The 10,293-nt window shown below is 37.9% G+C and overlaps 1 protein-coding gene across 1 annotated transcript in view; it reads left to right on the plus strand.

Moving 5' to 3' along the window:
- LOC117388169 (cadherin-10-like) overlaps positions 1–10,293 on the plus strand; it is a 174,167-nt gene that overhangs the window by 73,795 nt on the left and 90,079 nt on the right. Inside the window, exons 8-11 of the mRNA XM_033985643.2 lie at positions 4,061–4,197; positions 5,619–5,740; positions 6,113–6,221; positions 6,870–7,121. Coding sequence (XP_033841534.2) covers positions 4,061–4,197; positions 5,619–5,740; positions 6,113–6,221; positions 6,870–7,121 — 620 coding nt within the window. The remainder of the gene's footprint in view (positions 1–4,060; positions 4,198–5,618; positions 5,741–6,112; positions 6,222–6,869; positions 7,122–10,293) is intronic.

Genomic DNA, 10,293 nt, shown 5'->3' on the forward strand with positions numbered 1-10,293 from the left:
ATCGCCGTGACAACAGGGAGAAAAGGAGCACCATGAGCACAGAGATAGAGAGTGATGGAGTGTACAAGGGCTTCTTCATCATGCAGATATGTGTTATTAAATCCACCACATTCTTCCACTGTACGATGTATGCCACATTTTAAAGGTCCACTATGTAACTTTTCAATTCTCTTTTCGATATTTTTGTATAGCCCAAATCACAACAGCAGTCGCATTGCAGGGGTTAACTGGTTGAGGTGTGCCAATGGCTTCCCTCCATGGAGTTGTTATTGTTTTGTCTGAAATGTTCCATAGTATGGCATTAAACTGATCTATCCCCATGGAGACAAGAGGTGGTGTCGTCAGGCGAATTCACAGCTCAGATGTGTGGAGAGTAAAGAATGCAACGCTTCAGGCATGGCATTTAATCTATCCCCATGGCCAAGTTACAGGTCAGATCCGTGGAGAGGCGTTGAGTCAGAATCCATGTTTTCAATGTAGCAATGAAAAGAAAAAAAAAAGAAAAAAAAAAAAACTTGTAATGGAATAAATACAAGGTAGATAACTTCAATGCCATACTGTGGGACATTCCAGGCAAATAACATCTCCATAGAATCAAACAGGTTGTGGAACCTGAAAAACAGAAAAGTTACTTAGTGCATCTTTAAAGTGCAACATGTATTATCCAACTCTGCACAATGCCATTGCACACAGTAATATTTTTGCGATACAGTCACTTGAGTCAGGATTTTGAGCATTTTATCCAAATCTGACGATGACAAACAATCTGTCGCCAGGGGCCTGTGTGGTTCCTCTGACAACAGGGAGCAGAGGAGCGTTTAGGCTGTGTTCACACTGCAGAGACATTTACACCTGTGTCCCTCAGATCATGGATTTACACAATGGCAAACTTATTCACTGAAGCCATGTGTATGATACAAAGTGAGGTCAGAAAACATAACCGTAAAAATGCAATGTAATCAATAACAATACTATACAAATAAAATACATTAACAATACTATAAAAATACAATAAAAAGACATTAAAATAAAATAGAATAAAAATGCAATACAATACAATACAGTAAAATAAAATACAATAAAATGAAATGAATATCTGAAAGCAGGACATCACCACATTTGATTTTGAAATGTCATGAGTAGTAGTTTGAGCATATTCTGCTGCTCAGGACTAAGCCTGTGTGTGGCCTGTGCATCTGAATTATACAAGTTTAATACATCATTTAACTAAATACTGTATGCCCATTCAATTTACATACAGTGTATGTTCCATATTGTAACATAAAAAAATAAACAATACAAAATTGCAAATACGTACATAGTTACAGATGACACATTGTGCAAGAATGCTTGTTAATATAGTTAAAGTTGTGTTATGTAACTTTTCTAGGATATGTTATTGCTTTGCCTGCAATAATCCACTGTATAGTATGGAATGTATCCGTTTCCACAGAGACAAGAAAATTACTTCATTAGGCTAAGTTACAGGTCATCTAAACCCCTTCCAAACAAACAAATAGAACTGCTAAGCTCGGCCATGCCTGGAGGACTAAAGAAGATAGTGAGGGGAGGAATGTGGACGTATGAGGAACAGTGTGATTGGTCTAACAGGTATCCAGACTTCAAACTCTGGCCCTGCAGCCAGGTGTATGTAATGAGAAACACCTGGCTATAATAAGGGCAGTCCTGTGTGATGTCACATAACACTTGAAATTGCAGGGGTCACTGGAGACACCATGCACTAAAGTTTTGATTGTTTTTGACAAGAAAACTGCACCAAGTGTTCATTAACATTGCTTATCCAATGCTATTCAAACATCATATACACAGTTTAGTAGCAAAAACGATGTAGTGTTTAGTTCCACTTGAAGGTATTTGAACTGAATGGATTTACCAAGTCCCTAATGGTAATGCAACTCAACACCTCTGTGTGCAGTTTTAGTCTCTAGTGTGGGACAGACATGCCTAAAAGTGGACATTTGGACACTTGAGGACACTCAAAGTCAAATCCCTCAGTAGAGCCATGATTACCATTTAACCAAACAGTCTGGAAGCACGCAGCATAAGAACTGATACAAGTGTCTTAAGCAGTCCCTGAAGTTTCTGAAGTGATTAAACTTAAGAACCAAGAACCATTTACACAGTCCCTACCTGGTTTCAACATCACTCACTTAAGAACAGATCATTTAAGCTGCTTAACGGCACCTTAGCACATTTATATCCATGGATTTGAGCTAAATGTGTCTTGCTCCAGTGCAGATATATACAGTACAGTGTTATTCTATAATCAGCTTTTCAGGTCAAAATGTATACATAAATAAAAATATTGTCAAAGAATAAGGAAGTACACTGTTAGCATGCTAGTAGTTGTCAGTATAAGCAGCTCCTGATGTAAAAATCAGTCCACTATATAAAAAAAGAAATGCATAAAAGTCTGATTTGCAGTCTGATAATAGGGAAGCACACTGTTAACATGCTAGTTGTTCTTAGCTTTAGCGCTCTGGCCTCTGAAAGTTATGAAAAGCGTCCATAAACTCATTGTGCTGAATACTTAGGAAGCTCAGAATGCATAAGGTAACTGAGGAATAACTTTGGACCACTGCAAACTGTTTAAAATGAACTATTTCTGTAAAAATCAGGTACAGCGCCTGTAAATGTCACCCATGTCTAATGCTTCTGGCAATATGAAAACGTGTGTTGTTCCAGCCACTTGTCAATCAAGATTTCACAATATTTATGCATAATTTGTAGCACCGAGAAATTAATTAAACTAAATACATCCATTAAACTGTCAAAGGAGAAGCTGGCGACTGTAAACATGTATTTTTCAGTGGTAAACATTAGTTGCTTTGGGATTTAGTCAATTATGAAGCCAGTCCAAAATGTGCAGCAGCATTGACTCGGAAGTTCTGTCTCAGTGGGATTATAGCAGGACCCTTTAAGCCGCAAACAGCAGGGTCACACTGGATCATTTGGGACTGTACTTCATTTGTTGTATGCTGCAATTTTCAAACTTTGGTTCAAAATGTACTAAAGTTCAGTTTGGATTTACACAAGTTTAATTATTTTCTGTCATACTTGAGGGTTTGGACAACGTGCTTTTGTACTTAGTTGTTGTCCGCTGGGTTTCAGATGACATCATGAATTAAATCGTTAAAAATAATGTATGTAAAATAAGACATCAGAGGTATAATACTCCCTACAAATGTAGCATAGCCAGACTAGCCTGGACAAGACTGGAATGGACTGGAATGGACAATACTATCACAATGTTGTGTCTTTATTCCACAGCAGTGACCTTAATGATTACCAATTAATCAAATAATTTTCACATCCCTAGTTTTAGATCAGTATTGCAATTCCATCATTGTATTAAGATTAGATTAAATCATCTTCCCTAGTATCCCTGGATTATTATGGTGGAGAGGTGATAGGTGATGTGACTCAAAGCTGGCAGTGCTTCCTCTGAGTGGTACTTATTTATTTATTTATATTTTTTATTTATTTTTTTTATTTTATTTTTTTTTTTTCAGACATACCCTTACAGTATACATTCAATGCTATATAATTTTCAGGAGTGAACAAGAGATTTACAATTATATCATTATCATTATTATATTATAGAATTAATGGTATTACCAAAAAAAAAAAAAAAAAAAAAGCAAGGATGGAATATACAGTACTGAAAATAAATGCATAAATAAATTAAATAAACAATAATAATATCAATAATAGTATTAATGCACAAAATAAATAAATAAATAAGTAAATCTACAGGTAAAATCAGTCAGCGTTCCCTTCATTGAGAGGTGTTTGTACTCCCTCAAAATAATAATAATAATGAAAAAATGGAGTCCAGGTCTCTAAAAATTCCTGTGTGGTTCTCTTTAAAGTGTATCTAATTTTAACAAGAAAACGGAACCATATAAAAAACAATGGACAAGTTCTTTTGATTGTTCTACTGAGCACTTTGAGCTTTTGGCACGTGTTACAATGTGTTTCAATTACCAATGTGACATAAACTAAACTAAACTGTCCTGTGATGTGCTGTTCTCCTCAGATACTCCATAGATCGACACACAGACCTGGAGCGCCTCTTCAACATCGACTCCTCAAACGGAACCATCACCACGCTCAAGAACCTGGACCGAGAGATGTCCAAATGGCACAACATCTCTGTGGTGGCCACCGAAATTAGTAAGTCCAAAGCTCTATGTTGTGCTGCATATCTTGTAACTGTCAAAAAGTCTAGTGGGTTAGTTTCACACAGCTTCAAAATAGTGTAGTGTCCCTATAGTTTACCATGAGCTGGAGACAGGTCAAAATTTTCAGGTGGAGTTTGCTGTGTAACTGTCAGATGTAAATGCATGGACCTGGTTTATGGTTAATATCTCTGTAATGACTGGGCCTATTCACAAACAAAATGGTTCAGAGTTCAATGTATTCTCTGTTACATACATAAATACATAAAGAAATATTTTAAGGCAAGTAGATTTTGTATCATGTTAATCTGTGTTATAGTGGGCACCTTACGATTGATACTTATGATCAGGGCCGGCCCAGCCTATAAGCAGACTAAGCAACTGTTTAGGGACCCGAGGCCACCAGAGGCCCCCCAAGAACCCATATATTTACATTGAAAATAATATAATATATAAAGTTTTATTGGATATAGGTCTTGTGTGTTTGCAGGGGCCTAAATATCCCTCTAACAGTTACATTTGTAATTATAGTAGCAAAATATCTGCTGCTGCTACATTTGTTTTTGAGCCGGACAGAGGTGAGGGCAGCTGTGTTTACACAGTTGCAAGGACCCTTTATAATGTAAATTTAAGTCCACTGTCGCCAACTGGAACACATTAAAATCCACCAGAAACAAAGAAAAAATGTCTAGAATTTAAACAATCTTGACCCCCCTTATATGTTTGTGTTCTGTTCTTGTGACTATGGTAGTTGTGACATTATGGATGTTTTCAGTCTGATGCTGGTCATATAAACACAAATACTATTAGTAAAGTGATGAGAGCAGAGTCATAATGTGGTCAAACATGAATAGCCAACAGCTGAGCCAGGGGGCATCCACTGTCCCGGGCCCCAGAGACAAATTCAGCTTCAACATATGTGAATTTTCAATTTGGATGTTATTATTATTATTATTTTTAAATGTTGCCATGTATTTCGTTTTGAATACTGCCCTTTCCCTCAAATCCTCTTCTCTCAAAACACTCTGTTCCACCTGGTGATGTCATGTGGTAATATAGGAAGTGCTCCACTGTGTCCATTCACCTTCACTAGAAAGATTTGGCTAATTTCAGCTCTGGAATTGTTCATTGTTCTCTACTGAACTAAAGTTAAAAGGTTGCTGCTAACTTGAAAGCTATCACTACATGACATCACAAGGTGAAACAGAGCATTTTGAGCTTTGGAGAGGTAGACAGACTAATAATAAAGTGTTAGTCAAACATGTGTGAATGAAACAAAACACAACCCCAGGTATGTTTTTGGGGACGTAACAGTATTATAACATATTTTAAAGCTCACATGAGTCAATTGTATGTAATATAGGACCTTTAAATTAATATATTGTATTACATTTGATTGTTCTTTCTTTCCTTCAGATAACCCGCGGCAGACGACCCGGGTGCCTGTGTTCATAAAGGTTTTGGATGTCAACGATAACGCCCCTGAGTTTGCCATGTCCTATGATACATTTGTGTGTGAAAACGTCAAAGCTGGACAGGTAAGGAAACTAGCTTTACAAGCCAGACTTATAATACCCATTTAAAGCTGCACTATGGAACATTACTGATTAAGGGTCTGCCATCTAATTATCTCCATGGGAATGTATTTACTGTTACTAGAAAGTTCCACTCTACTCTGTTAAACATATCTACCTCTACAGAGACAAGTACAATGTCACCAGGGAACGTTACAGGTCAGATCTGTGGAGAGACAGCCCCTCACAGTTAGAATGCATGTTCAAGGAAAAGCTATAACCTCTCCATGGAGATAAGCAGGTGGCAGACCCTCCATGATAAAATTTACATAGTGCAACTTTGAAATAAAATACATTTGAATGAACATTTCTGCACTTTCATGTTTTCTCTTTCAGCTGATTCAGACTATCAGTGCAGTCGACACAGATGAGCCTCTGGTTGGACATAAGTTTGTCTTCAGTATAAGTCCCACGAACCCAAACTTCACTATAGATGATAAAGAAGGTAAGTCTCCTGTGTAGGTGTATAAGCCACAGCCATGTTGTAACCTTGGTTCTCTGAGTCAATGTGTAGCTCAGTAAAGTTTAAAAGGAATAGCAATGGACTAGATTTCCTATTCAGAAGCCATCGAAAGAATTTGGAATGATTTTGTCTAAAAGCAAAATATGTTGTTAAAAGAAGTTGAAATTTCAGTATTTAAATAAACAGGTTGTCAGTAATTAAGTGGTTTGATTATGAGGGGTATTTCAAATTTGATTTGCAGTTGTCACAAAAATAGAACTTATCCGCAACATTTTCCTGTTCCAATCTTCTTTACACCTTCATTTTCTGTGCTAATTCAAAGGCCTACTGCGTAACTTTTCTGGGGGAGAGTGGAACACCTGAGGAGGTCCTTGGAAATGTCACATTTTCTGGAATATTCCACTATATTTTCCAATTTCCTTAAGGGTGATTTTATTTTATTTTGATTGAAAAAGATAACTTAAAAATTGCACTATATTTGTAAAAAATAAATAAATAAATAAAAAAGAAAAAACAGTAAATATGGAATTGTGGAAACAAGCACATAGTGTACACTCTGCTAACAAAGTTCCGCAGTGGACCTTTACGCACGGTATCATTTTGAATCTACTTTCTCCTTTCATCTCCCAGACAACACAGCCAACATCCTGACTCGGAGGGGGGGCTTCAGTCGCAGAGAGATGAGTGTCTACTTTTTACCCATCGTGATCTCAGACAACGACTACCCCATCCAGAGCAGCACGAGCACCCTGGTGATACGCGTCTGTGCTTGCGACAGTCGAGGAAACATGCAAACGTGTAGCCCCGAGGTCCTGCCCTTCTCTGATGGACTCACGACCGGAGCACTGGTCGCTATCCTGCTCTGTGTCTGCATACTGCTCAGTGAGTATGGACCATTAGCGTATCACTAGAAATTTGTGTTGAACTGAAGACATGTCCTTCCAATTGAGTCATTTACTAAAAAGGGGACATGGCAAAATCTCACAAATTATGTCTCTGTCTGACCCAAACTGCACTAACAAGGCTACACCTGCAGGTGGATTTCATGTAAAAACTACTATTTATGCTGAAAAAAGGACTAGGAAACATCCATCTTCTGCTTATCTGGGAATGGGGTGGTAGTCTAAGCAGGGACTCCCAGACTTCTCTCACACCAGACACTTCTCCGAAGGCATTCCCAGGCCACCTGAGAGATATAGTCCCTACAGCATGTCCCCCGGCGCCTTCTTCTGGTCAACTAGGAAACATTGTATTTCTATGGAAAAAAGGCAGGTTAAGCACAAGATTCATTCCCAAATCTTTAGCTAAACCACTCCCTGCTGTTGTCTCTTATAACTGAAATAAAATAATTAGTGGACTAAGACACTATTGACCAATTAATCGCCTAAAGAACTACAGCCCTTCTAATTACTCACATTATTGTAATTAAGGATCTTTATAGTGTAAGTGTACTCTTTTTTGTTGATTTTTGAAACTGTACTCGTATTTGTAATTGAGTAAATGTTTAGCCATGTAACTATAATTTTACTTGAGTACAAATTTGCAGTATTCTTTCCACCACTGATGGTAAGACACATTTTAGGTAGAGATAGGACAGGGCTGTGGTGTGAAATTCAACAGAAAATTAAGGAGCTCTACATTTTTGCTTAAAGGACCTGTACTACATTTGTCCCCCCCATAGATTAGAGCAGTACGTGTCCTGTCCCAGTACACATATACTGTATAAGCAGCTGGAGGTCAAAATATGTCAGCTGTGTACTGCCTGCATCTAATTACGAAGCATTTTATTGTTCAATAATATGGAAGTGCAAGTTAGCAAGTTAGCTAGTTGCTGTTAGCTTTACCGTGAGGGCTAAACTGAGAAGAAGAAGAAGAAGAAAATCAGGTCTGACGCTTTTAATTTAGAGCCAATTGTATGCATTTAGTTTGTTGTCCTTTGGGTTGTTTCTTGGTTAGAACTACTGTAGCAATGATGCAGTCCAAGTTTAGACCTGGTTTAGACCTGAAATAGTCCTGGTTTAGATCTAGTAGAACTGTGAAAGCCAAATCTTCAGTCAAGACACTTTGAGCAAGACACTGCATCCATATTGTGTACTTTACTCTCAGTATGTGGCTGGACTCTCACAGTGAGGCCATCTGTCATGACAATGTAGCCAGAACACAATGCCACTCTCACTATAGCAACCCCAATGAAAGGAACTCGCCAACAATTACGTAACAGAGGGTATTAGTAGCATAGACTGTATATATAAATGGACAAATAGGAAATGAGCATGGCCTCCATTGACTCTGGCTCCAATTCATTTTCTATTGAAAAACCGTCCCCTCTCTCTGTAACTGCTACTGTCAGACTCGTTATTTTGATTTAACCTAACACTTCCATTTGTCTCAAGCGTTATGTCCTCTCACTAGCTTAGAGTCATTCACAAAATAAAGCCTTAAAACTTCATCTCTCCACCGGTACCTTCTCTTACTCTCTTGCCTCTCTTTCCATCTTTCTGTCTCTCCTTTCTCCTCCTCCCTCCCTCTCTCTATTCTCCCCTCCTATCTCTTCCTCCTATTTATCTCCCTTGTGCTCCCTTCTCTCTCATTCTCTCCTGTCTCTTTTCCTCCTCCACCCCCCACAATCCTTCCCATTTCCCCTCTCCCTCTCTCCTTTCTTGAAAGCTCGTGTTAGTTTTCTGTGTAGTAATGTGCTGCAGCAGGCTTGTCAGGATTTGGACGTGTTTGGATCCAGAAAAGAGCATTAGCTTTTGGAGTAGTGCTACTTATTATTCAAACAGACAGGGGGCACTTGAGGTCATCTCAGGACACTAGAGCTACACATTTACAGTCAGAAATAGTTTCTCCAACATAGTGACATATATTTGATTGTTATTTTAACTCTTTATAAACTGGCATTATTAATATGCTTCATTGTGCAGGTGTGACAGCTGTGGCAGAATGTGAGACATGTTGAACACTCTTCTACAGAAAATTAACTTCAGTCTGTTCCATATTTCATCCTAATTCCATGTTGGGAAAATTTAGGATCAGCCTGTCTACATATCCAAAGCTCAAAAAGCTCTGTTCCACCTTGTGATGTCATATAGTGGTAGTTTTCAAGTTAGCACCTACCTTTTACCTTTAAGTCTAAAACACAGTGGAGCACTTCCTGTATTACCACATGATGACATCACAAGGTGTAACAGAGTGTTTTCTGTTTGAGATAAGAACTCAGCCTCAATATGCAGGGTGTGTGTGTTAAATGTGTGAATGAAACAAAAAATACCATGGATCAGATTGTGTAATGTTCCACATTATGGCATTAAACTTATTTCACAAGCAGGGGACCCACCAGGCCAAGTTACAGGTCTGATCTGTGGAGAGGGTAGGACTTTTCAAGATGATGAACCCTCAACCAGAAAAGTTACTGAGTGCAGCATTATCAACATTAAATCACAGATTTACAAAATAGAGTTAACTGTTAATTTTTAAGGCATTCCAACTATTATTGTAAATATGACTTTAAAGGCACTCTATCTGTTTTTATTGTGTTATGTTATTCCTTATTTACCTTACCCATTCTAACCCTGATGAGTTTTTACGCAATTTCAGAGATCTATCACTAACAACAATTAGCATGCAAACCACACACTTCCTGATTATCGGACAGTAAAGCGCTTTATAATTAGATTCAGACATATTTTCAGCTGCTTCTACAATGGGGCAATGGACATTTTTTCTCAAATATATGAAAATAATAGGGCATGCAAACTTTAAGAGCTTAATTGATACTATTTATACCTACTACTTCCACCACTACTTCTACTACTACTGCTACTACTACTATAGCTTGACAGTAATGTTCACACACAGCTAGTTTTATTTTGCCCAGTGTTTCCTCCATGTTGCAAAAACTGTGTCTTTTTAGGATCTTACACTGAACTACCAGGTCTGAAAGCGTCATAAGGCTTGTACTGTAATAATTTGAGCCCATGCAAAAACAGAGGCCTTGGAAAAGTGAATGGTTTTCACTGAGAAAAACAATATTGATCAATGAAGTAACATCACA

The sequence above is a fragment of the Periophthalmus magnuspinnatus genome, chromosome 20 (assembly GCF_009829125.3).
Source record: "Periophthalmus magnuspinnatus isolate fPerMag1 chromosome 20, fPerMag1.2.pri, whole genome shotgun sequence".
Lineage (NCBI taxonomy): Eukaryota > Metazoa > Chordata > Actinopteri > Gobiiformes > Gobiidae > Periophthalmus > Periophthalmus magnuspinnatus.